Here is a 26090-nt window from a genome sequence, read left to right as displayed (position 1 = left end):
TGTAGATTCGGCCAGCAACATTATTCTTGATGATCCTCTATCAAAAACTCCACTCGATTCGATTGTATTATGATTCGGTGAATTGATAAATTCGAAACTACAAGGACACCTCCAATATTTGAAATTTTACTCTAGTAATGGGTTAATTGGATCTGGCCCCCACCTTTGTGAGAAACCCTAGGCTTAGCAAGGGCCAATATGAAAATGCGGAGCAGTTAATCCAGAACAGGAAGATTATAAAGCCAATATAGATATATTACATCTCCTCTTTCTCTTTTTAATATGTTGTAACCCTTTACGCATCGAAACATATCGAGGGACATGCAGTTTACGATACCAGAGGTTGTGAGAAGGCGAACGGGGCATACTCAGTCTGATTCCACTGAAAATATACAACGCGCAGATACCTCCGCCACCCAAAGCCATGTCTTATAGAATTGCTCAATTTTGGTGGGGGCTGACTTTGCCCGGATCCGCTGCTTATGTTAGTATCCAGGTCATTGGCGTTCTGACCATTGACGTTCTGACCATTCGTACTGACAAACAATTCGTTTTCCTCGCTATTCAATTCTTGCTTTATCGGATCTGGACTATAACGCTCGCTGTCCATTGCCGTCAGGTTCCTCACTAGCCTCCGGTCCAGATGGGTAGTAGGACTCCGCGCATCTAGACCACTTTCGAAATTTGGAAATGGTTCATTTGTGCGCTCTCGCTTTAGTGTCCGATCCTTTTCCGCTTTGAAGGTATCCAGCGGACACGGACTGGGTGAACGATCAGGGCTGTCTCTTCCATTTAGGCCTTGCCAGATATTGTAGCGTAGTTCCTGCTTATCCCAGGCCTCCGATATCTTTTGTGCTGCCGTAGCCTGATCCGTCAAGGCGATGAGATCTGCGTTGGTAATCCAGCAGGTGTTCCTTGTCAATAACTTTTGATCAGCCTCACTGATGTCTTGCCACTTGATTTTGACATATGTTACGGGGGCTGTTTTGGATCCGGGTTTCCTTTCTTTGATTGCCACTCCAACAATACCGGCAACGTTGTTCCTGGTATACCGCCTATGCTTTTCTCCATCTTGACCTCGGTATGTAATGTGGGAAATTCGAGTCTCGGGATCTGATACTTTTTGCAGGCCTGCAGTGTTGTATCCGTTTGCGGTTTGGACTCGGTATTTTGCCGCTTTGTAGGGCCCGTATCGAACCAGCAATACGCGTGATCGTCCTAGGCGGCTCCAGGCGTCTGGCTCTCCATCTTGATCCTGACCAATTGACAGCGTCTTCAGATCATTTAGGACCTCGCCATATTCATCGTCGTCAACGCCGATTGGCGCTGGACCACCGGGATTCATTCCGTTGTTGGCTATTCTCGGATTGGGCGGTTCGGATAGGTCCCTTTCAGGCTCACTGTATTCCATATCCGTGTCCGTTTTATTTGGTTCAACTGGAGCGGCTTCATTCAAGCCATCCGTGGTTGAATGGCTGTCTTGTGGACTGTATTGGGGCTTTGACTGTGGCTGGACCTCCTGGCTTTGATCGGAAGCATGCGCATCTGCTTTTCCGTTGGACTTTGGCTGGACGTACGAGACTTGTTCATTTACAGCCTTGGTCTTAGCGGGAGAACTTTCAGCTGCCTTTTGAAGGTTTTGTCCGATAGATTCCTTGGATGACTGGCTTTTCGTATTGTGTTTTTTTGTGACTCCTTTGCCTTCTAGATTAGAGGAAGACATGGATTAAACTACCTGAGAATATTCTCTAGAACAGATACCTTTGAGATGGATGGAAGAGCTTCCCTTATTTATAGTTTCTCGGGTGTATGGGAGACTATCCTCCTTTATTCTCCTTCCCCTAAAAACCGCTGCCTTACAGGCAGTGCAAAAAATGTTGGAGCAAGGTGGATTCCGCTTTGTCCAACATTGGCTACCCCATCAGTGTCATTCTTTCAGTAGGATTGTGGAGAGTCAATGGAACTGCACAAACTCTTCCCGTTTCTGGACCAACATAAAGGAAATGTTCGTTCTAAAGTGTTTCACAAGATATTGACTAAGCTTTATAACCCGAGACACACGGTAACGAATATTCGTCATGCTGCAGTTCACAGAATTGTTCAAGATAGCCAATCCTTCCTTATAATGCTTCAGGCCGCTGTTGCTTTCGCACGCTGCATCGGCGATGATGAGTGTACACAGCGGCTTGGGTGCCTCTGCAGTTCTTTGAATACTTCTAGCCAAGATGAATGAGCGCTCACATCATCTTCAAGAGAGAATTAGAATTCAGATTCGCCTATGTCAGTCCCGTCCACAAGGACTGATGCAACGGCGTGCACTTCTTCCAGAGGCAGTCAAAAGGATGACAGAACAAAATGAACATATGTTTGACTTGCAGGTACAAGAATTTGTGAGGAAGAACCTATTCTTTGTTCAAGCCAGCCACAGACCAGTGAGGAATTTCTCTCCCCGATGAATGGTTTTTATGTTCTGGTCATACAATATGCAGCCATAATAAAATCCCATAGCCGATCAGTACAAGACATCCTGTGGGATAAAAGTAGTTAATTTCAGAGGGGCGAGGCGCCAATAATGTAAAATAAGGAAGAAACATGTTAATTGTGGAGGGGTATAGGGTTTTTGTGCCATGCTTGGGAGTTTGCCGTCTCTAGAATTGTGTCATTGTGCTCCAGGGATATCCTCAAGATATACGACATTAATCCGTAGCGAGCGTGCAAATACAATCGCCTACCAAAACGCTTGGTGTCAATATTGACGGTGGATCTTTCTACCTTAACCTTTTTTTACCTTTTGATGCCTGATATTTTTGACTTCTATACTACTTATAAGATAGAATCCTGTACTCTGTTCATTTGAAAACATTGAAATTTGAGTAGAACGTTACTGACCAAAAAATAGAGACCGATTGAACCATAAAATCAGCCTTGTGGGGTGCCGCGCGGCATATGCGTGTGCAGTTCAACCAAGCCTCCTGCACCGGCTGTCCACTGGCTGATTCCACAACGCTTGGTACAAAAATAAACACTAAGCCATGGCAGCGACCATAACTGGAGACTAGATTGATAGGGAAATTGTCTTACGCGTGTGTCTAGTTATGCCGCGTGGCCTTTTTTTCAAGACTATCAAATGCCAAAGCAAGTCTTAAATCATTCCGATCCTTTTTCGGTGATGTTCATTCTTTCTTTGTCTACTCCGTACTGTTTTCTCGATTGAAGAACCATGCATATTCTATTATTTGCACTTTGCACAGTGCTGTGCTCTCGGGTGCTCGGTCACCCCTATGCCTCTGAAACCACACCATGGATCTCAGCCACAGCGACGTCCGTTGATTTATGGGAAGACCCAGAGCCGAGTGAGGTAGCTCATCTCTACGGGAGACGTAGATATGGCGAGATTCTTCGGGCCAGAGACACCACTGCGACAACCGATTCTACTACATCCACAGATACCACAACCGATACAACCACATCTACGACATCTACGACCGCAAGTTCCACATCCTCAACATCTACCTCTACATCATCAACATCTACATCTACAACATCTACAACATCTACAACCACATCTGCCAGCTCGACCACCAGTTCGACTACCAGTTCGAGTACCAGTTCAAGTACCAGCAGCTCCTCGGCTACGACCAGCAGCACCTCATCAACCACAAGTGCATCAACGACAACTAGCAGCGCTTCGACTACGACAAGTACTACAACTTCAACCGCGAAGAGTAGTGCCGCAGCGGCACTGGACAGTGAGTCTTCAAGCCCACTAGGCGCAAGATCCCCATCATACTAACAATACAGAATGGAACCGCAGGGGTAACATAACAGGAATTATATTTGGCGTTTGTATGATCTCGCTGTTTAGCGGCGTCAGTCTGTTTTATTGTATACGCCAGAGAGCAAAGACACGACGAATCGCGGCTCGGAAGCTGTTGCATTCCACTCCGTCGTACTCGAAGTTACCCCTTGTGACCACGAAAGGAAAATCCACCACCAACGTTGAGGTTGACCGCTCCTCCATAATGTTCACCAGCCAGCCGGAGACGGAATACTTTCGAGCGCGAAGCGCACCGTCACTTTCAAACTACCACAGCCACACCACCTCCACAACATCTCGGACTACGGCGTCTACTAGAGATTACAGACCGCAAGCACACACCAATGAACAGACTACACCTTCGGTTTGAGATGTCAGATTTCTTTTGAGCGTTCACATTGCTTCTGGGGTTGGGGTGTTCTTGGTCGATTTGTTAAAAGCATCATCATGTATTTGTTAGAATTTGAGAATAGAGTACAAATTGCACTGGTTTAAAATTCATGCAAACGCTACTTGGATTCATGAGGCCTGGAGTAGCAATACTAGCAGTGAGTGCATGAATAATTAAAAGAAGGTCTTTAGTTACTTGTTATGTCACAGAGCCGAATTCCAAAGTTGAGGAATAGATACAGTCTGATGCCTGATTTTTATGGTTTCATAGCCTAATTGGGACGAGCGAGACGACAGTTCACCCAACCTGTGTGCCGTTTTTTCGCCCAACCGGTGGAGATCTCACGTGATTTAAGTGGGCCACCGGTTAGGTGAACTGCCCCCCTGGAGACGAGCTCTCACCAATTTTAGACCGCCTTCGACACCGCTTAATACCATGTTTTGTAAGGTTTTAACACCCATTCTGCTACCGCCTTCTGAATTTGTAATACCGCTCGTTCTCCCTCATTTTTAATTGGCGAATATTTGACCGGCAGAATTAGGGTGCTCCGTATGTTGTAGTTAAACCGCGAAATTGATTCTATTCCCACCCCCCGTTGAGGTTATACCGACTGTATAGACCCCTTATTTCTCTTAATTTTAGAGCTACCTGACCGTACAAATTGCCCTTGTGCGAATGGGATCGGAAATTAATCACTTTACTAATATTGATGTCTAAAGATGCATGGATTTTACTGGCTTTTATACGGTCGAAAATGCCTTGTCGTCAACGCTTAAGAGCGACCAAAAATATGATTTTAGGGGGTGTAAATAGTTTCATGTTTCAAACCTTCGTATAAATCTGCAAGATGTAAATCTTACCTTCGAAACGATCGAGCGAATATCACATGTGACTTGTCAAACTAATATTCTATGAAAAGATCAGGATGGTTCAAACTCGTTTCCTCATAGCTCCAACAAACTGTCTTGTTACTATTTGAGTTCGGCTTCGATGATGCCTTGCCCATCGCCAGGAGGTGCCCAGAACTTGATAACCTGGAAACCAGCTGCTCCAAGCAAGCGAGTCCAATGAGACTGGGAGCGCTCCATGCTATTACAGAAAATCATCATTTCCCAATCCCACACCGCCGGTAGCATAACACCGTCGCGATCTGCCAGCACAAACTCTTCGATGATCAGTTTTGAATAACCCTGCTTCATTGCTCCAGCCAGCTGAGTAAGAATGATATGATTCTCCTCGTCAGACCAGTCGTGGAGAATAAACTTCATATAATAAATACGGGCACCTGGAACTCATGTCAATAATTGTCCAAATCGTGCATCAGAGTACGAGACTCACCATGAATCGGCTGTGGCTTAAACAGGTCAAACGGTTGTTTTTCAATACGCTCTGCATCTACGGTGCTCTCTTCCAAAACATGTGGCAAATCTTCGAGCACCAAGCGCCCTCGCACATGCGGATACCGTGCCATGAATGCTGCGAGGTCATGGCCTCGGCCGCATGCGACATCAACCATAAGCGTCTCCGCATCAGGATGAGCGCCACATAGAAGACGCTCTTCCACCGGGAACCATTCAAGCCAACTAGGCCGGGCGCCGCGGTCACCCTCCATGAAGGTATTGCAAGAATCAAGATTCTCCGGATGTTTCGGCAACCAAGTCCAAAGACTCTCGTCAATCTTCTCGGCAAATTGTAGTGGGCCTGTGGTAGCGCCCTCTGGGTTCCGGTAGTCCTGTCGGCGGAGGAACTCGGGGACTTTGGCAAGAGTAGGCATGCCGACATCAAATATAAATTTGGTTACCGAAATACTGAGTCGGTCAGTCAGCTGGCGTGTCATTGTATTCGCAACGTAGACGCGCGTGTCATATTCGCCAACATAGCCGATTCCAACTAAGATACGCAAGACTCGTTCTATACAGAAGGTTCATCGTCATTCACCCATGCAAAATAGAAAAGCCGCAGACAAGGACATACCAACTAGAATTGGACTCGCATTTTTCACGGCTGCCAGCTCATCGAGCGACACCGGCCGATTATGCTCCGTCAGCGTGGTGAATATACCCATGTCGATGGCAATGTGCACACACATGGCATGAGTAGGCTAGACCAAGTTAGCACAACTATCATCATCACCCTGTATGGTACAATATTTACAGAATAGGCCAGATGATAGACCGAATCCTGCGGCTTCTGTAGTGCATTCACCAGATTCTGCGCTGCCTTCAGGGCAGCCACGCGATCTGTCTCTTCGTGTTGGCTTCGGAAAGCTCCCAGTGACTGCTTCAATTGGTGCTGCAGCTGGTCGAATGACTCGTTTGACACAGCGGTTGCCATCTTCAGTGTTATGGATAGAGATATAGCTATAAGAGGATTAGTTGTAACTTGACAAAGGTGTATAATAGCAGATGAAAAGGAAAACCAGGTTATCGAGTTTGCAATAATCCCTGGATTCTTTGGTCCGTTTTTTCCCGCTTTTTGGGTGCTTTTTCGAGTCAAGTTTATAACTGACACGGTAGATAAATTGGGCTGTGGTGTGCTTGCTTGGCTCATGAGATTCGAGGTTCTAGCCCCAAGCATCCAAGCGTAGTGCCATACGGCGTCTAGACGATCGTTTCAAGTCGGAAAGGATTTTCGGACGTTGTATCCACGAGTTTGCCGCTTATTATTTTTCTTTCTCTACGGAGTTGAATTTGGAGCCAACGCTATGAGGGTGAAAAGTGCATCTCGGTCACCTTTGTGCAATGGCGTTGTACAATAAAGGTGATATTTCAGATATGGGAATAAAGACAACAACGCCTTGTTCACCACATTTGACATCAGAAAGGATTGTGTGGAGCACGCTAAGTCGATGACCCCGTCCCGGACCGCACTCCCCGGCCCGCTAATATTATTTCAAGCCAGTAGGATTTCCTCACTGGGTTGGCTGTGAAAAGACGGCTTGATGACAGGGATGTACTCATCAGGATGTCACAATAGTATCCTGTTGTACGCCAAAGTACTCTGTAGGATTTTGCTAATATGAAATGGATGAATAAGGGGTATGCGTTGCGATCATCGTGGTCGCTATACGAGGTTTTCCGTCCGCTTTTAAGGCCTTTGAGTGGTGATGACCCCGGCAGCAAAGTTGACAAAATATGATGAGCGATCCCGGTGTCAGTATCACGGCAGTCTCCTGGTGTTTTGGTGGTGTCGCCGTGGTCGTTGTCAGTCTGCGGTTATACACACGTGTGGCTCTGAGGCGTGCTGGGTGGGATGACTTCTTTATCGCTTTGTCACTGGCAAATGCTCTGGTATGCTCCTCATTGGTCCAGGTCGCCATTTCATACGGATTAGGACGCCATTTGAGCGACATTCCAGATGGCAATCGGCAAATTCAGGCGATCAAGTACACAGTCATAGCACCCAACTTCTCTGTTGTCAGCACTACAACTGGTAAGATGAGTGTGACCATTTTCCTGCTCCGGCTTATGGGACAATCTGCATCCGCAGCGCGCCGATGGTTCTTATATATCATGATGGCGGTGTCAGTAGCGTGGAATGTGTTAGCTATCGTGATCATCATTGGATTCTGCCGACCCCAAGAGCGTATCTGGAATCCGAAGGTGGATGGCTCCTGCTTCAGCCTCAACTTTCAGTTGGTTGCCGGAACATCCCAGGCAGCCTTCAATGCATTCAACGATCTGGCCCTCGCCGTTTTCCCGGCTTATATCTTTTGGCACGTCCAGCTCGCAATTAAGATGAAGGTCGCGATCATCTCAGTCATGGGAGCTGGTATTTTGTATCTCACTCCTTTCATCATACCCCGGGAGGCTCAAGCTGACTTATTAGTGCGGCGGCGGCAATGCTGGTCAAATGGGTTTTGCTCAAGAACCTACCTGCCCATTCTGACATTACCTGTATGTATTCCTCGACTCATGTTTCACCGAGTACACCGACTAATCGTATATAGGGTCGTGGGCCGACATTACTATGTGGTATACGTAAGTCATACCCCCAAGGATTTTCTCTGAATTGTTGACAGAAGTTGATAAAATCTAGGATTGAGGTAAGTTCTCATGTACTGTCCAAGCAACCCTAGCTCATGAAGATAATTAGATGTACGTTATTATCATCTGCTCGTCATTGCCTACCCTCCGACAGTCCTACGCAGCCGTACTGCAGCGCTCCCGCAAGAGTTCGGCGTACACGCACACAGAGTCGGCTCATCGACAGAAGCCAATCCCTCTTGTCCGTCTTGTTCCAGACGCTTCGTTGTTTGCCTCCCATATCGAGCCTGAAGTCAACCGACATGATAGTCGTCATTCGAGTCAGGAGAAGATTTTGGAGCACATCGGAATACAGAAGACGACGGAGATCCATGTGTTTCAGGAGCCTCGAATGGGGGATGAGGGAAACCCACATTTCCCGCAACCAAATCCCTTCCGGGGCTCTTGAAAAAGGCTCATTTGTAAGAAATTATCTTGCATGGTTTACCTAAGTAGCCTCCCAAAATTCGTTGTCGGAAGAATTTGGTGCGAAGGTGTATAGGCGCTAGTTAAATTACAACGACTGAGCACCCTTCCAAGTTTGGAAGTTCAACATCCACAAAATGAAGTTCTTCGCATGACACCACTCATCCCACAAGAGTTCAATGATGCAATTCTTTGAGGATCATTTATATTTCGGAGATGACCACGAAGTTAAAACAATGGGCAACAACTTAGAAACCAGCTTTTCTTCTCTTCAGTTTCCTCCGATCCCGTTTTCTCATCACCGTGGCCCATGGAATCCTTCGGGACACTAGGATCATCAAGGTAGCTCTGGCGGAATACTCCGATCGACTGAATTTTCAGGCTAAAGTCACCTTGTTGTGCCCCAAAGAAACTATATAATTAGCATCTATGTTTTGCCCTCAGTTGACATAAAACTCACCTTCGAATCATGATCCGGAACCTTTTTATACACGACAAGTCCAACGGCCTAGCATCTTCTACCGGCTTGCCTCGATATGTCGGTTTCAGATCCTTCCATGAGATACGCACTTCACGCCCTGTGTCACTCTCGCAGAAATCATATTCCCAGACAAGAGCACTTTGTTCACGACCATCTGGCCTCTGCTGTGGTATTTCGTCTGTCAGGGAGAAAGTGTAAAGTTTCCCGTCCGATGGACCAACGTGTAGCTCAACACCATCGTGTCCGGTGAGGTCCCAAACTTGTTCGTCTCCGACCGTGCGTTGTGAAGCAAACCCGGCGCCGCCGAGTGTCTCAATGTCGAGGTTTCCGTGAAAAAGTACCCCTTCCGGGGTAGGATCGAGATTTGACACAGATGATCCACCACGGACGCGGTCATCGGAGGAGGTCCAGCGATTGAGGTCCCAATCTGGCCCGAAAATTATTTGGTTATTGGTAGGGAACTCCATCGTAAACTGAAAGATATTGAGAGGAGACCAGTTCGCAGGTGTTAGCTAGATTGTGGGATTCTCGCGAACTGCGGAGTGCCCACTGCCCAGTGCAATCCGATCGATCTATGGATCGGCGGGTTGATTGACAGGGTGACGTCATTTATAGTTGAACGAAGGAACCCTTGCGGATTGACAAATAACTAACTAACTAGAGCTGTGTTCGATCTGATCTTCAAAATAAGATTGGGTATATTGGCTTTTCACATGAATTCATATCAGACATCATAAGGTTTCTTTTCAACATCAAAAACTGGCGAGCATGCCAATTTACTTCTCTCTCGCAGCCATGGACCGTATACCTTGAACAGAACAGGAATAGGAATCATCACGACTGCGATACATCCAAGCATTGTGCCTGCCCATTGCACTCCTAGGTTCTCCATCATTTGTCGGGAGAAAAGTGGGAACGAGCAGCCAATAGCTGAGCGTAAGATTGTGTTCGCGGCAATAGTGGATGCAGCCCTGTCAATTGTGTTAGTTACTAGTTTTAGCAGGAGAAACATGGTTACATACAACGAAGGATAGCAGTCAACGATATAGTTGAAACACTGCAAGAAGATCAAAAAGATCCCCGCTCCGGTGAGAAGTCCTGAAGCTACAGGGGCCATCCAGTGGATGGATGAAGTGTATCCGGTCCAGCCGAACCTATTAAGCATTAGCTTAGAACATCAAATATTGTTGAGGATTTCAAGAAGGGTACTCACCAAAACATTCCTCCTGCAAAAGACACAGCTCCTATAATCGCTGCCGGAAGGCGCCATTCGGGTATAGGCTTATCACCGTTTGCCGCCAGCTTCGTCTTATATGAACTCTGTATCATGAGGATATAAACGCCGCCAAGAAGTTCGCCGATGATAATGCCGATAAACGCAAGTCCGCCGACACCCGAACTCATTCCGTAGACGCCTTGGAAGACAACAGGGTATGCGCCCAAAAGAGCATACATGAGGCCATAGACGAAGGAGATGTACAATGAGACCAGGAGCAGTATGGGTTCTTTGACCAACATGACAATGGGTCGGGCAAAATTGTTCCGCAGAAGCTCCTTCAAATCCACTTCCACTTCATCTTGCTTTGCGTGAATGCCCCAATTGCGAGTCTGTCGGCGTAGGGTGGCTGCTTTGCGGACAAGAATGACTGGAGCATATGTTTCCTCAAGGAACACAAAGACTAGGACAAACCCTAGGAACACCATGATTGCAGAGATGTACATTATCCACCGCCAACCCAGAGCGCTCATTGCAATGAAACCACCCACAAACGGTGCCGAAAAGGGCCCGATAAACACTGCCATGCAAAAAATCGACATGACGACACCTCGTTGTGTATTATTGAACAAATCTGCAAATACAGCGGGAACGACTGAGATGGGACTCGCCGAGAACAGGCCAGCGAAGAAACGACAGATCATGATGGTCTGTAGGTCTTTGGCAACTGCACAGGCGATGGTGAAGATGGCGCATCCGAAAAGTCCGAGGGATAGTGGCCAACGTCTACCGATCAGCTCTGATCCTGGTGCCCAAATTGTTGGCCCGGCTGCGAATCCAAGGACATAGAGTGTCACACCAAGTGAGCCAACTTCGGCGGATGTGTTGAACTCCTTGCTCAGGCCAGAAATAGCAGCCGAGAAGACCGCGCTGGTAAACGACCCGGCGAATGTACCATAACATAGGATGCAAACTAACATTATTCTGTCGAGGTATTAGCAACTGTATCTTACATAGGGAGGAACGGTAGTGAACATACCGCCTAGATGTAGACCAATTGTATGGATGTAAGGGATCATTGGCTCCGTCAAACTCGACGACATAGTCTTCAGAATCCGGGAGCAGAGGTGGGTAATCTTTGTTGGCACCCATGGGAAGCCATTTGTCACGGGGAGTAGGCCCTCTTGTAGAGCCTACGGTAGTTTTCTGTTGCAGTCGATATGTGTTGATACGGGTAAGCTCGAGAGGGTCGATTTCCTCAATTGTGTCGTCGGATCGATGGCTGCGAGAGTCAACGGGGAAGTCGATATCTGGCTCATATTTGTCTGGGTGTTGATTGAGACGCTCCATTGTATGCTATCATATCAAGGTTTGGGGAATAGGCCGAGAGTTGGTGTGGGAATATACAAGCCTCTGGCCGAGGAAGGCAATGCAGTATATGTCCCTCTTTCAGTCGGCCCATCAATCACATTTTTCCTTCCTAGTCTTCTAGGTCTTCGGCCTAATCCTTGATCCATTGTAAAATGGGCCCTGATTGTCGGAAAATGACCTCAACTAGGGCAAAAAGACACCTTTGAAAGATCCATACTTTTCCGCTGTGGCTTGAAGTGCTTTAGATATCCACTATCCAGTCACAGTGCTCTGGCAAGTGTAAATCATTGACCATTTAGAAGTCATGTCAGTCTCGGCTATAATCGGAGGTGTGGCTGACACCCGCTATGGAGTGGATTGCCGAGGACAACCGACCGTAGCCGTTATCAGTTTTGTCTCAGCGAAGGAAAACTCTTCATGCTTTTTTTATTTTCAGGCTGAAATATAATCAACAATGACACCATATTATAGCGGACCGATTCCGACACGCCTCGTGAAGCCGGTTTGGCGTGTTTCCCGTGCCGAAGCCGTCGGGGTGGAGTTCGGAACAGGCGTTTTGCTTTCCAAATCAACAAACAGGTCACTCTTTATTGGTATTCAATCAAGGCTCTATATTCGATAGAATCTAATGACTCCACTAATATAAGAATGTCAATTGTCAGGTCAAAGGCGAGAGTGTATTCAGCTCAGTAGTAATTTTATAGAAGTAAACAACATAGAGGATCAACGAAACAGACGATCTGCGTAATGGGGAGACGAAAAAAACATTATTGATTTGAGTTTCAGATTAATCAGACTTGGTACACCACTGTTAATTGCTCAAATAGAAGTTGAAGACCTGGGAGGGTAGCAATGCGCGCGCGGTGACCTTCCGTGCGAGAAGGTTCAATCGCTTTACAAGGCCTACACATTTCTGCCATAAGATAAGACTGCCTGCCGATCAGCAACTAAGAGGGAGTGGGATTATATTGCCTATTGGGCTGAGATTGGTGACCGGATAGTAAAAGCACTGACCGTTCGGGGCTGTCGAATAATATATTTTGTAGCGTCTCCCTCGATCAATATGATGCAGCGCCAGAATCTACCCACGGGACATAGAGGGGGACGATAAAAAAGCGGACGATATGAAGCATCATGAGCACCCAGAACCTAAGGCTACAAGGCCGGCAGGGTTCCGACGGAGATGGGCACCTTGCTGTGCCGGCTCAAGCCATATTCAATTTCGTACATTCAATTTCGTACTTTCTAGGATGAAACAGATCAGCTCCTATTCTTGGCTGGGCCATTATCGACGTAGACACCAATACCGAATTGATATCAATAGTTTCGACCCAGAGTGAAGCAATAAATCGAGACGCATACATGGGAACACTGCCCGGTTATGGAAGTTAGGTCGTCATTTCACTCTGCTGTTGAACACCAGGTAGATATTAATTCTAGTGACCAATTGAAATAAATGCGACTGCTCTTGTTATAGACTACTAGCCGAACACCATTTCTGCCGTGCGGATCATTCTAGTCACCTCCCCAGCCCTTCATAGCCTGTTTTGCAATAGTGTTTCTCTTGACTGTGGCATTCTTCAATGGCTTTGATGCTTTCTTTCCTTGTCATTTATGTGCCAAGACCTTCATGCCTCACTTATATTGACATTGCATGTTTGCTTGTGTTTTTCTGCATTACAAAGTCTTAAAAATAACAAAGTTTGTCGAGGTAGACGACAAGAAATTCTGGTCTAGCAAAGAAGAGGTCGACCGACTAAAATGCCAGAACCTAAGCCTCGTAAGTTACTTGGTATGTGTACGTTTAGCAGCTTATTAGATATTGTTGGATATGGTGGTCACCTGACCATCAGTCCGGTGCGGCAGGCACCAACCTTCCATAACTAGAATAGTCGGGCATTCTGCCCCCTAGGCAATACAACTCTCTCCCTCTGTCATCGCAGCACTACACTGTAGCCCAATCAGATATACCCCTGGCTGCCTGAATCTTCGGTACCGCCTTCCTAATTTGCACTTACAAGCCCCTTCCCGTGCCGCCCCCACCACTTCTATTTCCATCCAACCAGGACTACGTGTTGCAATGGCCCCTATCCGCCCGGCTGAATTTCGGGAGACTTGCGCCGAACGATCCGAAACACGCCTCAAGTGACCTTGTTGTGGTGGCCACGTGCCGATCACATGCCGTTGCCTGGTTTATCAGGCTTCACCTAGCTATTTAGTTAGCTAGATCTCGATCGTTTGTAGGAATCTAACCTTCTACATATCTCTCTCACCGCTCCAAGAGACCTTGTTCACCACCTCATGTTACTCCGGCGGTTGGCTAGTGGTCCCTGACATCAGACAGCAACAGCTTAATACCACAGCAATTGCAGTAGCTGTTCCAAATAGCAAATCCTCATCGTGGCCCCTCAGCGGAAGTATTGGACGAGCCAGCGGCAGCTTGGCCGCATCAGCAGTACTACGCTGCCTGGTAGATGCCGAAGATGACATCAACAATAGGTTGGAGCACCCGACATATATACAACTCGCGAAGTCTATATATGACTGTGTGAAGGGGATGGGATTGCTTGGCGACAGGCAGCAAATCCACTTCTCTGCGGAAAACGATGAATGTGAGATAAGCTATCAGCCCCCTCCCCCCCCGTCTGTGGATCCTCTGCGAGGGCATGGCGGAGGCCAGTTCAGTGGAGACTCGACGGCCACCGAAGGCTGGCGTGGAGTTCGTCGCCCTGAGGTCGCGATACGTATATTGTGGGGCTCTATGGAAATATCAAGTGGGATGCACCTAGACGAGGTCATGATTAACGTCTCCCCAGAGCGCCGCCAGATGTATGCTGACCTTGTGAAAGCTGCAACTGTGAAAACATATAGCCAGAAGACTGAAGCAGTGGTACAGCTAGCTCTGGGAAATTTGGTCTTCCCGAAGTTACACACTTTATACCTTGCTCTAGTCTTTCGCGGCTGGAGTACCGAAGAGAGTATCCGTACCCCGGATTTGAATATGCCAAATCTCCGGACACTTTACATCGAACATTGGCATGTGCCCATCTATCTATTTCCTTACCATTGGGACTATCTCACTGATCGGATTCCTATTCGTTTCACTAGCTATCCTCTTTTGCATAAAATAACTGACCGCTACTTGTGCACATCTAGAAGCTTTTTCTAAGGTTGTTGGATCTTCGAGTTGAAACAGACGTCGTATACCTGGACGACGCCATTGCCGCATTCAAGGCTATCGTCAAGGGTAAGGACAAGGTCATCTGAGGGAAGAAGCAGTTCTCTTCCAACCACCTACCCCGAGCCGCCTCGGTTTGCCTCTTGTGTCATTCAAGGAAAAATGGCAGTCCCTGCGTCAGGTTCCCCCATCGACATGCGCGGCAAGTAGCGAGGTGACTAGAGCTGGCGGACGGCGGCTCAAACGTCTACAGTATCTCGCCCAAGAGTACTTTGCCTCCAACCGCGGTGCCGACAATGCCGGTCCGAATATCGGCTTTCATAACTGTCTGAATCAAGTTCTCAAAGGAGTCAGCTACCCAAAAGAAAAGGTACAGCAATTGACAGAAATCACCGCGTATAGACTCGGAGCTATGTACGAGACCCGATTACTTGCGAGAATAGGGCTCCAGTTTCCGTCAATCTTCGATATTGACCCAGAGGACGCACTTGGAAACTTGCCCGAAAAACACTTGACGCTGAAAACATGGTCATTGCTTCTCTCGCACGACATCAATACAACTCCGTGCCTTACGTTTTTGCTCTTGAAAATGGAATGCCAAAAAGTACTTGTCCTAATTAGAACTAACCCCTGTAACTGCAGGGAGATCGCTGTGACAATAGTGCTCTACGCCGTTTTTCGAGGGGGTGAGCACTAGAACGGACGGGGACCCCCAAGAGTTGCCAGACATTATCCAGCACATATGTAGCGAATATGGTTCTGGATTGTGTGGGCTGAAGTAAACCGTTATATACAATAGCCAGTCGGTTCAACCATCTTGCTCTCACCGACGGGTCTATAAATCTGGTATCAATTAAAAAAAAAAAAACAAGAAACTCCAGTAAATATAAATACAACGCTATTGACTCAATCCGTTGCCCCGGGTCTGGCCACGCGGGAATTGGAAGAGGTTTATCTCTTCACCTGTCTATCACAATAGAATGTGTTCAGTCGCTCAGCACGAGATTGCCAAAACTTCAAATGCACAAATGAGGAAGCAAGTAAACGATGTCCACACGTGCTCGAAAAATCAACCACCAAGTATCATGAAAGCCATGAGTCCAATCCATCCGGCCACAAAAACAGCGGTCAGGATGCCAGCGCCCGCCCTGTCACCGGTTGTCACTGTAGTCGTTGTACTGGAAGCATCACTGTCACTTTCGCCTGCCGTTGGATTGCTGGTACTGTTTCCGCCAGTGGTCGAGGTCACCGGAGAAGTCTTGTTAAAATTGATCAGATTTGCCGTGAAGACTTTTGTCACACTGATCTCTTCCTCCATTCCCATCCACCCGTCCCATGTAGACTTATACCACCGGACACCACAAGTGCCATTACTGTGGCCCGTGCAGGATGCAGCGGCTGCCTTGGCCGATGTTTGGAGCTTCGCAATAATGGTGTCAAATGTCGATGGAACAAGGAGAGCAGTCAATGCCAACCATGTGGAAGTCAGTCCTTTGAAGAGGACCTCGTTATTATTGCAGGTTTCTGAAGGCTCGCAGTAATACTCTTCGATAACCCCACCGGTGAGGAAAAAGTTGTCAATTGTCGCGTTCAGTAGGCCATTTACTGCCGTCAGCCATTGAGCCTGGGTAGTACCGTTTGTCTGTAGGCAGTAAGAGGTTAGTACACGTACTTGAACAAAGACAACATGAATTTGAAAAGGGAATTTCTCACATAGTTGTACATATACGCTGCCCCCATCAGGTAAGTGCCGTAGTTATATGTCCATTGGGCATTTCCTTGGGTCGCACAATCATTACCAACATCGGTGGAATCGGCAACGTTCCATGTTGTGTTGCTTAGCAGAGGTGACGAGACAGACCAGTCCCAGATCTTGTTAGCCCACTGTAGATAGATTGCATCTCCGGTGTAGCGGGCTAGACGCGCAGATAACTGAAATAACCCCCCATTGGAGATAGAATTTTTCATTGTATATCCAGACTGGTAGGGCCAAATCTGCCACCGCAGACCACCGCCACAAGAGGTTGTATCCCATCTTTTGATCTGAGTATTGAAGACACCCTGAGCTAGAGAGAGCCAAGAGAATCCAGTCGACCGGTCCGGAAATGAGAATTCAGTGGCCGTCATAGCCGCTAGACCCCAGAACATTTGATCATCGTTCCCCTGGTAGATAACCGGCATTAGAGATTGTTGCCTTTTGAGACTCTGAAGATGCTCACCAGGTAAGAACTGTAGTTGCTTGGCATATAGTCCCCATCCGTACCTGATTGCCATTGCAATCCAACACTTAGTTCCTCGTTGTATGTCGTGTCGCCAGTAAAATGCCAGTACTCTAACAGGGCCATAAAAAGTGGAGCTCCTTCCCACCATTTGTCTGGAAAGGCTCCAGGAATTTGACCGGTCTCGTTGCCGTAATAATATTTCATCATAGCGTAAGTGGAGGTACTCGCGGCATCTTTGATCGACTCTGTTATGAAATCAAAAGTTAACTTCTCTGGTGATTGACATGGGCCGGGGAGGCGCGGAATCTCAACTCCACCACGTACGTTCATCGCTAATATCCAAATCGATTGCGCGTGCTACGCCGGAAAGGAGTAGTGCAGCGACAGCCCCTTCAAAGGGAGACACCCCAAGAAAGTGCATCTTATCAAGGTGGTGTATGGGAAACCATACAAGTTTCACCAGAGAGGGATATAGGAGATCAGAGAATAGCGTAGACCGATGTGCTCGAAAGTAGTCGCTGATACATCAAGGAATGAAAGAAAATATTTTCTCTAAAAATGGACACCACTGAGCAATCTTATTTCCATACTATCATTTTTAAATATAGAAGGGCATGCGTAATCCTCGGCGCTAGCGTCGTCAACTCATTTCATTGTGGAGTGCAAGGCCGGTTGTGGGGCCTAATGCCAAGCTTTTACAAGCTTTTTTGGTTTTGAGACATCGGAGATAATATGCAGAGCATAGAGTAGATCTGATATTCAATCTGGTTGACTCTGGTTGGCTTCATCTTTGGTCCGGTCGCTCATTCTCTAGCGGGATTCACACAAATCACGAGAGTGATTTTCGGACTCAAGCGTGCGTCTGATTGGTGAGTTTAGCCTGTTTGTGCTCGCTTCTCCACCGGTACCCTCGGTAGAAAACAACCCATAGAGCAGGACTGCCTAACACCCAAAGGCCAGCGATGAATGTACCTGTCCATCCAATGCCAATGCATTTGATTAGAGGCGATGCAATAGCCGTGGCTCCCGCACCCAATAGACAGCGAAATAGATTATTTGCCGCAGCAGCAGTGGCGGCGCTTTGATGATTGATATCTACAACCAAAGTACTCAAGGTGTTGAATGCACTTGTGGTTGTAAGACCGGTGAAGAACAACATCACAAGGGGGCCGGCCAGCGAAGTGCGATACTGCATCACCCAACCGTAAGCTAAGATACAAAGGCTAGCCATATAGATCAGTGGAAGAGTGATCGCCAAGCGTGCTCGTTCGACATTGAACTTTTCAATATCTTGCTGTCGGTTTTTGTGAATGACCATTCCCTGCAACTGTGCCTCGCGGCGAAAGTTCCAGTCCATGACTCGGCCAACTACCCAGCGGGAGCTTATGCTTCCGATGCCCATCGGAAGATAGCACAATCCAATTTCAATCGAGTTGAATCCAAATCGACTCGCCAACTGGGTCGACAAAGTGCTAATAACGGCCATGTACCCTGCGTACAAAAAGGATCCGTACAATAAAACCAACCCCATCTCTTTTTGTGTGGCTATCAAGAGCGCTGTAATTGGATTCGGGCGCTTCTTCAATCGGTGGACGGTGGAGTGGTCAGCAGTCCCTTGGTTGTCGTCGAATCGTGATGTTCGTACGAACAATGTCCACAGTGGGCGGTTCCACGAGGCTGGCGGCACCGACCCATTGCCCACAACAGCTCGACACGTCTCAGGGAGAACGATAAGGATCACCACCAAGCAAACAGCAGACATAATAACCAGGAACCAAAATATCGATCGCCACCCGAGGAAATGGTCCAACAGCCCACCGATAACGGGGCCAAGCGTCGGTCCTAGTGCAAGTCCAATTCCAGCGTATCCAATGTATTTCCCACGCTCAGCGCGGGTCGAGAGATCGGCTACAACAGCGCTTCCTAATGCGATGGTTCCACTGCTGCCCGAGGACTGCATACAGCGCAGAATCATCAGTGCCGTGAAGTTGTCTTGCAAAGCGAGGCCAATATTAGCTCCAAGATAAATGGCAAAAGCGATGATATATGCCGGACGGCGTCCATAGTTATCAGAAAAGCTGCCAATGAAAGAAGGTGCGAGTCCTTGGAATATCTAGAAATAATTAGCTTCATATCCTCCTTGTCTACCTCGGTGGACATTACCAAGTATGTGGTGATAGTCAAGTTGATCAGGGAGACAGAAACATTCATGTCGCTAGCCAAAGATGGGAGGGCCGGTAGATATATACTGCTGGAGAGAGGTGAAAAAAGGGCTGCAAAAGATCCCGCCATAATAACGAAAGTCTTCTCGCCATTTGGCAGGACACTGTAAAGAGGCACCAGTGCATCGCCGATCGGTTGAATTTCCTGATCAACTTCTGGTTTTTTGGAATGATTTAGATTCAAGGTGTGAGGATCCTCTCCATTGATCACATGTCCAACCTCACACAGGGGCGATGGACGCGGGTCGGTTGCACAAGAATCCGATTGCGCAGGCTGCATGTCCGAGAAGTCTATGGAGTAGATAGGAACGTCATTTTTCAGGGTCCACCCAGACTACTTGTATTTTTTCATGGCGGTCGCGCTTTATCTCAAGCTCGATTTTCTTTCCCATCTCAGGTTCAGCCTGGCGTTAACGGGCCGTAACCGGGGTTGCTGCCGGAGAATCGGATAAACAAGTGGGCCAGCTAAGGGGAGATTATGGTCGAGTCATGTGATGGATTTGGTGCCTGGGGCATCGATCTATATAGATGTGGAAAGTTGATAGGACCCATCCGTCTAACTAGGTTTAAGATTGACGGGATTTTCAATTTTAGGTTAGGGTAGCGCCAGGATTTGACAGCAGATATGCAGCATTGAATGATAGACGATGCTTACCTTGGAAGTTACCTATTGTATGAAAATTTCCGATGATATTAAGTCATTATAGGCACGTATGTTATTCTGCCTATTCTATGAGATCTCCGTCGACATTCCCGAATTTTTTAGTGGTGAGAACAGACTCTCTTTTCCCTTCCATTCTGACTCAGTTCGCAGGCACAGTTCTAGAAGCTTCTGGAGTCCGTGGAAGCTCTTTCCTCTGTCTTATTTGCCCATCTTGAAGATGTTTGCTTTTCAAGAAAGAGACATTGCATAGATTTAGATTCCTAGTGCCGATCCATTTAATCGAAGCATGTTGACCCAGCTCTGGTGATGAAGAAACAACATTAGAGCACAAGAAACTAGGAAAACAGGAAGTGATAGAATGAACATTTGATCAACAACCATATCTGTCCATAATAGCTCGGAATGACGGGTCCCATAAAAGCTGCGTTGCAGTAAGCCGTTTTTCTGGGGAATATTGAAACATTTTGCACATGATAGAGTTCATAAGTTCTCGTTCGACCGGATCGGCGTCAGGACGATATTTTTTAATTATTGAGGCCAGGTTATATTTCGGATCTGGCGTTTGGGATTGGTCATACCAGGAATCAACCTCCCCAGGGCGGATATAATGGCCCTTCCATTGTTCAGGTAGTGGACCTAAGCGTGCAACAAAAGTACCTACTATTCCATCCGGCGAAGTCCACCTATGGAAAGGTGGAAAGCGAAGATAGAGCACGGCAAATACAACCATATAACTCCACATATCGCAGGCAAGACTCGGATCTTTTCCATGAAGGCGTTCTGGGGAACAGTATTCTGAAGGGGGAAGCCTAGTTGAGTAACGCTATCGCCAAGCTTTTGCGCAACACCAAAGTCTCCGAGAAAGAATTCCTCGGTACGTAAGTTCTCAGGGACATCGACTTGCCGAACAAGCTCCCCCTTCTTCCAAAGGTCGACAAATGGTATGGTTTGCTTTAGTGGCCGACCGAGTGTCTCGTATTTCGCACTCCTATCAAGACCTCGGAGAGAAACCATCCCCCACATACAGTTTCTCTCATTCAAATCTATAAGTTATTTATTAGTATATAAAATAAAGTAAAGTAAATATAGCATAATAGAAATAGAGGGGAGGGATAGGCTGACTTACCACAGTGTACAATTTCTGCTTTATGTAGCTGTTCCAGGGCTTCTAGCAACTGCCGAGCAGCGGACATGCGACTAGCCATAGGAATTTTTCTCAACAGAATAAAATCAATGCATGGACCCATCAAAGGGTATACTAGAGCCCTATGTCTAGGTTCGTTTCCAGGGAGGAGAAAAGTCCCTAGATACATCACTAGATGAGAGGTATCCTCCACGTTCTGACTGATTTCATCCTGTATGCGGTATTCGTTTTCACCCCAGTCCCCTAAACACATGACTTTAAGGGCCACGTCTGTCTTGTCCTGAATGTCATAAGCCATCCAGACAGTAGAACCGCCACCAAAGCCGAGTTTATGTTCAATCAGATATCTCTCATTAAGCACTTCTCCAAGGCGAATGGGATAAAAAACTTCCGGTGTTGCTTTGACGTCGTACTTATGCCAGGGTTCTACGGCTTCTTCGAGATCAAGCTCCTCGTCTTCATTCCTCACGAAGTCGCCGAAATCAGTTGGGCCATCAGGCACCAATGGAATGCCAGTCATTTGAGAAGGGTGCCGATAGTGAACGTATCGGAGAGTAGGTCGTGAAATGTGATTGCAAGTTTGGGAAAGAACTGGAGAGGGTGGCAGGCCCAATTTCTACCTACACCGCCGTTAGAAGGTTGTTGAGCGGCACAGTGCAGAAGAGTTCTCAACGTTGAAGACCCTTTCTTACGTGTTGGTTCATGATTATTTTGAGGCTCCGGCCAAAACGCGTTAGACGACATTATATACGTAATACAGTAGTAAAAATGCAACTATCCATACCTACAGACCCCCTAGTTATTAGGAATCGGGAGAGAGTATCTAGGTATCCGTCAAGCCGCAGTTACAACCCTACTTAATGAATATTGTTTCGAGATAACAAAAGACGCTGAAAACTTCTTCATTACAAGTTAGATATTGCCTCTTAATCCAAATCCTATATGAGACCATTCATATGATTAATTCACTGCTTAAACCTTGAGGGTCACTTTCTCCACATTCCTTCCTGTGATTTCGACCACAGTACGCTGAATATCTCCTTCGAATGTAACAGTTAGCCGCAGTTTTTCTTTGGGCCAAAGAGTAACATAGTTGTCAGACCAATAAAGCGGCGCTATTTCCACACTGTCGAGTGCATTAATAGCATTCAGACGAATGAAAACTGCCGGTCCTTCAGATTGGTTTTCGAGCAGGACCTCAGCATGAGTCAAACCATCGTCTGTTGGCGACTCCAGGATGTGTAATGAACCATGCAAAGTAGCCGGCTTTAGTGTCTCCAGCTTGGTGTATTTGGCAAACTTAGTAACTGGGGTGGTGTACCAATCAGAGTTTGACCAGTCCAAGACATCCGTGGTAGGAGAGAGCCAGTATACATTGCGACTAAGGAAGCCTTCATATTTGGGATCACTGAGCGTGAGACGGAGGAAGCAGATATCTTTGGCCTTTTTAATTCCGTTAAGCGAAGTAACCACCTTCGAGGAATGAGGCGTTGTGTTGCTCTCCACTGTGGCCTTGGAGAGTTCTTCGCCATTTGAATCAATGAGATCTACCTTGATGTGCCGATTTCCGCTCTTTTCCCGCGAGTGGTTAATCAACCAAATATTCTGACTCTCATAATCATAAGCCACGTGTTCCACACGCGCTCCAACCTTGGTGCCAAAGTAGGCTGCCATAGGGCTGAGATAGTAATCGAACAACTGCCAATGCAAATTCGGCCAGGCGCTATTCAACATCCAATAAATAACCCCTGTGGCAGGTCGTGTCGCGTTTTGTTGCGTTCCGTAAGCTTCAAACTGGGATCGGGTGGCCTCATAATCTGCCATCTGACTTTTGATGATGTAGTCCTCCAGGCTAGATGGCTTTCCGTATCGAGCAAATAGAGCGTTGTTGTAGAGCTTCCGGTCGTAAAATTGCGAATCATAACGGGACATATGATATTGGTCTGCATCTGGTTCTTTCCAAAGTGTTTCCAGCTCGGCATCAGACATGAACTTTTTCAGGCTGCCAATCTCAGGGGTACCAACTCCGGGACCCAATTCAGATCCAAAGCCAGATGCCACTCCTTCTTCATTGTTGTACCAGTAATTCGGGGGTACCCAATCGTACGGGCCGTCCATCGTCATTCCGGATGGCCCAAGAGCTTCATGGTAACCACGCTTGCTGGCTGATGCAATGATTGGATTAGGCCAATCCATGACTTTGAGAGCGTCTAAATAGATCTCGGTGGCTTGGATATTGGGCCAGAAGTCTGAGCCCACTAAAAAGCCAAGCATCGAAGCATGGCTCTGCATCATCTCTGCCTCATGCAGCATTGCTGCCTTCGCAACCGGGTAGTCGGACTTCCGCCATTTGACACCATCGGCCTCGTCGTTGTACTGGTTTCTTTGTCAGTGTTCTAGCGTCGCGGTTAGACTATGAGAAGACTTACCTTCCATCCTTCCCATTTGTCACAACATTCCCATCCTGCCAGGACCATCAAGCCCATTTTATCTGCGAGATCATAAAGTTCTGGGTGCTCCTGTTTTCCCTCCAAGCGCATAGTATTGAGTCCCATATCTAACATATAGGCGAAAATCTTCTGTACCCTGTCAATATCGAATCGCAAGAAGATATCTGGCCCATACCCAGCTCCGATGACCTGGAAGGGCTTGCCATTGACAGCGAACTCGGTATCATTGGACTTATTTAATTTAGATGATACATGGCGAATCCCGAATTTTTGGCGAATTGAACTGTCTGACACTAACTTCTGGGGTTTCTGGATGATGGCGCTGGCATGTACTGTGTATAGAGGCTGCTCACCCCAAAGGGCAGGCCACCAAATATCAGGGTTCACAATTGACACGCTCATAGACACCGTCTTTTTCTCTTTTGACTTCAGGTCAAATGTCTCGCTAATTTGCACAGCTACCGAGCCATCTGGCCCTTCGACGGTGCCGTTGATCATTATTTGCTGACCACTAGATTCAATATTGCTCAAATCAGTCCGGAAGGTGATCTTCACCGGCTCAGAATTGGGGTAAGTAAAATTTGTGAGGATGCGGAATGACGACATCGAGACCGCTCCAGTCTGAGAAACCTCCACATTTCGCCAAACGCCGGTTCCATTGTCGGCTGGGTAGGGATTCCAGTCCACAAACCCCTGGGCAAAATCGCGAAGATAGTTGGTTGGGAACGCACAAACGAGAAGACAGTTAGCTCCTTCCTTAACATGATGGGTCAGTTCGTACTGATGGCCGCCATAGGAGCCTTGCTGCTCGTCACTTGACGCAACGAGCACGCCATTCAGATAGATGTCTGCCTTGGATGTGATTCCATGTGTCTTTAGGGTAAAATATTTGCCGGTGGATGGGTGCAGTGTGAACTCTTCTCGATAAAGCCAGGGTATGTCGAATGTGGAGGGATCAGCGAGAGATTCCATATTATCCGAGTAGAACAATTCTGTCTCGTTGTATACCTCGTTCTCAATAAGCCCAGCCATAACTGTGCCACGAGAACCAACCCGATACCATGATGAGATATCTTTTCCCGGCATGGATAGTACATCCATCCCTTCTGATACTTTGGTCGATGATTGGAGGTACCATCCCGGGATAGCAGCAATATCACCAGCAGTGGTAACAAGGGGTTCGGAGCCGGTAGTCGCTGCGCAAGCACATGCACTGAAAGCTAGTGAAATGCAAATTTTATGCATGTTCCTAAACATGATCACTTGGTTTTTCTGGTTCCTCAGACGCCAACAGTGATGTTGAGCTCGTATCGAAAGAATTTATGCGATGGGTTGTTCATAGAAAAGTTACGTTGTGTAACGCGATGGAAGGGCTATACGACCGTGGGATTGGGTTGTTTGTAGGTGTTCTCCGACAACTTTCTAGGCTAGGACTCCGGCAAACCTGTAATGTTCTCCGTTTCCGAATAAGGGAATTTCCTAACAGAGAAACCTGAAAATGATCGGAACTCATTTCTGAATTGACCATATTCCCTATTCTTCCAAAGTTAGTCCTCTTGGGATTTGTGGGGTGTGCTTTTTGTAGTGCAGATCTTTTGTTAATCTGAATCTGGAATAAAAAAGAATATTTTATGTTGCCAGATCAGGTGATCTCTGAATAGCTTCATTGTGGCAGATCAGGAAAAAAGGTTAGGTGATAAGCGGTGAGAAAGGCGGTCAAGTTTTACTATATCGTCTGATTTCAGGGGGCAGTTAATCCAACCTGTGGACCATTTTGTGATGGTTTATGCCTGATGTCTCGGGCATAAGGTTCAGGCATTCAATATCTTAAGGCGCCATGGCATTAAGGCATTAAGGCTTCAAGGTATCGAGGCTTCCAGGCGCCAATCGGTTTTCATCTCGTTTAGCAAATAATCACGTCAATTCTGATGCACATGGACAGACTCGCATGATTATATTCTGTTGAAAGAATTATGGCTAGAGGCTAGCTCGGGAAAGTATTCCTTGCAATGTACTCCGTACCTCAGGGGGTGGGTCCCCCTGTGGTATGCCGAGAACTCGTAGGCTCTAACCCCTGCGCTGTACAACTCCTTCAACATGGCTGGCATTTGCTTACAGCAGAGAAAGAGGAATACGATTGTACTCATTTAATTCACCAGTGCAAGAAAGGACAAGCCATAGAGCGTGGGCCCTACCGGACAGGGGCACAAGTTACAACTTCGGAATGCGTCAATTGTTGCATCTCGTTCGTTTGCGGCCCTAGACCGTCCTGTCTACGCCCTTTATCCACTGTCTCCTGTAATCACTCATACCCCCCTCGGTGATTCGCCAGTCTCCTCAATTGGATCAAATTGATCTTTTTGACAGCTGCTCTGGAATGCCACAGCGATCCCTTATCGTGGAGCGCCAATAAGGAAACCATGGAAATGAGACGTTGCGCGTTGCACTCTCCTCATCTTGTCATCCAATCTTGGATATAACTA

The 26090-nt window shown here is 47.1% G+C and overlaps 11 protein-coding genes across 11 annotated transcripts; 3 read left to right on the top strand and 8 right to left on the bottom strand.

Annotated features, from left to right (window-relative positions):
- Window positions 1-328: 328 nt before the first annotated feature.
- Window positions 329-1723, bottom strand: N7518_004445 (uncharacterized protein; the record flags this gene model as incomplete). The annotated part of the gene is made up of 1 exon (XM_057185372.1): window positions 329-1723. The coding sequence occupies one exon, from the start codon at window positions 1721-1723 to the stop codon at window positions 329-331; it is 1395 nt and encodes a 464-aa protein (XP_057042142.1).
- Window positions 1724-3220: 1497 nt separating this feature from the next.
- Window positions 3221-4187, top strand: N7518_004444 (uncharacterized protein; the record flags this gene model as incomplete). The annotated part of the gene is made up of 2 exons (XM_057185371.1): window positions 3221-3749; window positions 3802-4187. 2 exons carry the CDS (start codon window positions 3221-3223, stop codon window positions 4185-4187), a joined length of 915 nt encoding a protein of 304 aa, XP_057042141.1.
- Window positions 4188-5179: 992 nt separating this feature from the next.
- N7518_004443 (uncharacterized protein) lies at window positions 5180-6542 on the bottom strand (the record flags this gene model as incomplete). The annotated part of the gene is made up of 4 exons (XM_057185370.1): window positions 5180-5493; window positions 5547-6119; window positions 6183-6309; window positions 6363-6542. The coding sequence occupies 4 exons, from the start codon at window positions 6540-6542 to the stop codon at window positions 5180-5182; spliced, it is 1194 nt and encodes a 397-aa protein (XP_057042140.1).
- An 800-nt stretch (window positions 6543-7342) lies between these two features.
- Window positions 7343-8642, top strand: N7518_004442 (uncharacterized protein; the record flags this gene model as incomplete). The annotated part of the gene is made up of 5 exons (XM_057185369.1): window positions 7343-7986; window positions 8037-8104; window positions 8158-8188; window positions 8247-8253; window positions 8304-8642. The coding sequence occupies 5 exons, from the start codon at window positions 7343-7345 to the stop codon at window positions 8640-8642; spliced, it is 1089 nt and encodes a 362-aa protein (XP_057042139.1).
- Window positions 8643-8887: 245 nt separating this feature from the next.
- N7518_004441 (CIA30 family protein) lies at window positions 8888-9607 on the bottom strand (the record flags this gene model as incomplete). The annotated part of the gene is made up of 2 exons (XM_057185368.1): window positions 8888-9071; window positions 9120-9607. The coding sequence occupies 2 exons, from the start codon at window positions 9605-9607 to the stop codon at window positions 8888-8890; spliced, it is 672 nt and encodes a 223-aa protein (XP_057042138.1).
- A 257-nt stretch (window positions 9608-9864) lies between these two features.
- On the bottom strand, window positions 9865-11706 carry N7518_004440 (MFS transporter; the record flags this gene model as incomplete). Its single annotated transcript, XM_057185367.1, has 4 exons — window positions 9865-10111; window positions 10163-10294; window positions 10354-11340; window positions 11396-11706. The coding sequence occupies 4 exons, from the start codon at window positions 11704-11706 to the stop codon at window positions 9865-9867; spliced, it is 1677 nt and encodes a 558-aa protein (XP_057042137.1).
- Window positions 11707-14284: 2578 nt separating this feature from the next.
- N7518_004439 (uncharacterized protein) lies at window positions 14285-15509 on the top strand (the record flags this gene model as incomplete). Its single annotated transcript, XM_057185366.1, is given in 3 exon segments — window positions 14285-14825; window positions 14924-14974; window positions 14986-15509. Coding segments are annotated over 3 exon segments (1116 nt in total), but the record flags the coding sequence as incomplete, so codon positions are not given.
- A 465-nt stretch (window positions 15510-15974) lies between these two features.
- Window positions 15975-17548, bottom strand: N7518_004438 (glycoside hydrolase family 76 protein; the record flags this gene model as incomplete). The annotated part of the gene is made up of 4 exons (XM_057185365.1): window positions 15975-16547; window positions 16619-17068; window positions 17125-17372; window positions 17452-17548. The coding sequence occupies 4 exons, from the start codon at window positions 17546-17548 to the stop codon at window positions 15975-15977; spliced, it is 1368 nt and encodes a 455-aa protein (XP_057042135.1).
- Window positions 17549-17977: 429 nt separating this feature from the next.
- N7518_004437 (uncharacterized protein) lies at window positions 17978-19629 on the bottom strand (the record flags this gene model as incomplete). The annotated part of the gene is made up of 2 exons (XM_057185364.1): window positions 17978-19240; window positions 19291-19629. The coding sequence occupies 2 exons, from the start codon at window positions 19627-19629 to the stop codon at window positions 17978-17980; spliced, it is 1602 nt and encodes a 533-aa protein (XP_057042134.1).
- A 1044-nt stretch (window positions 19630-20673) lies between these two features.
- On the bottom strand, window positions 20674-21677 carry N7518_004436 (kinase domain-containing protein; the record flags this gene model as incomplete). The annotated part of the gene is made up of 2 exons (XM_057185363.1): window positions 20674-21056; window positions 21140-21677. The coding sequence occupies 2 exons, from the start codon at window positions 21675-21677 to the stop codon at window positions 20674-20676; spliced, it is 921 nt and encodes a 306-aa protein (XP_057042133.1).
- Window positions 21678-22129: 452 nt separating this feature from the next.
- N7518_004435 (putative glycosyl hydrolase) lies at window positions 22130-24864 on the bottom strand (the record flags this gene model as incomplete). The annotated part of the gene is made up of 2 exons (XM_057185362.1): window positions 22130-23533; window positions 23587-24864. The coding sequence occupies 2 exons, from the start codon at window positions 24862-24864 to the stop codon at window positions 22130-22132; spliced, it is 2682 nt and encodes an 893-aa protein (XP_057042132.1).
- Window positions 24865-26090: the final 1226 nt, after the last annotated feature.

Source organism: Penicillium psychrosexuale (genome assembly GCF_028828465.1).
Source record: "Penicillium psychrosexuale strain IBT 29551 chromosome Unknown utg000003l, whole genome shotgun sequence".
Taxonomy (NCBI): Eukaryota; Fungi; Ascomycota; class Eurotiomycetes; order Eurotiales; family Aspergillaceae; genus Penicillium; species Penicillium psychrosexuale.
Note: the sequence above shows the minus strand (reverse complement) of the source record. Positions and strands in the feature narration are given on the sequence as shown.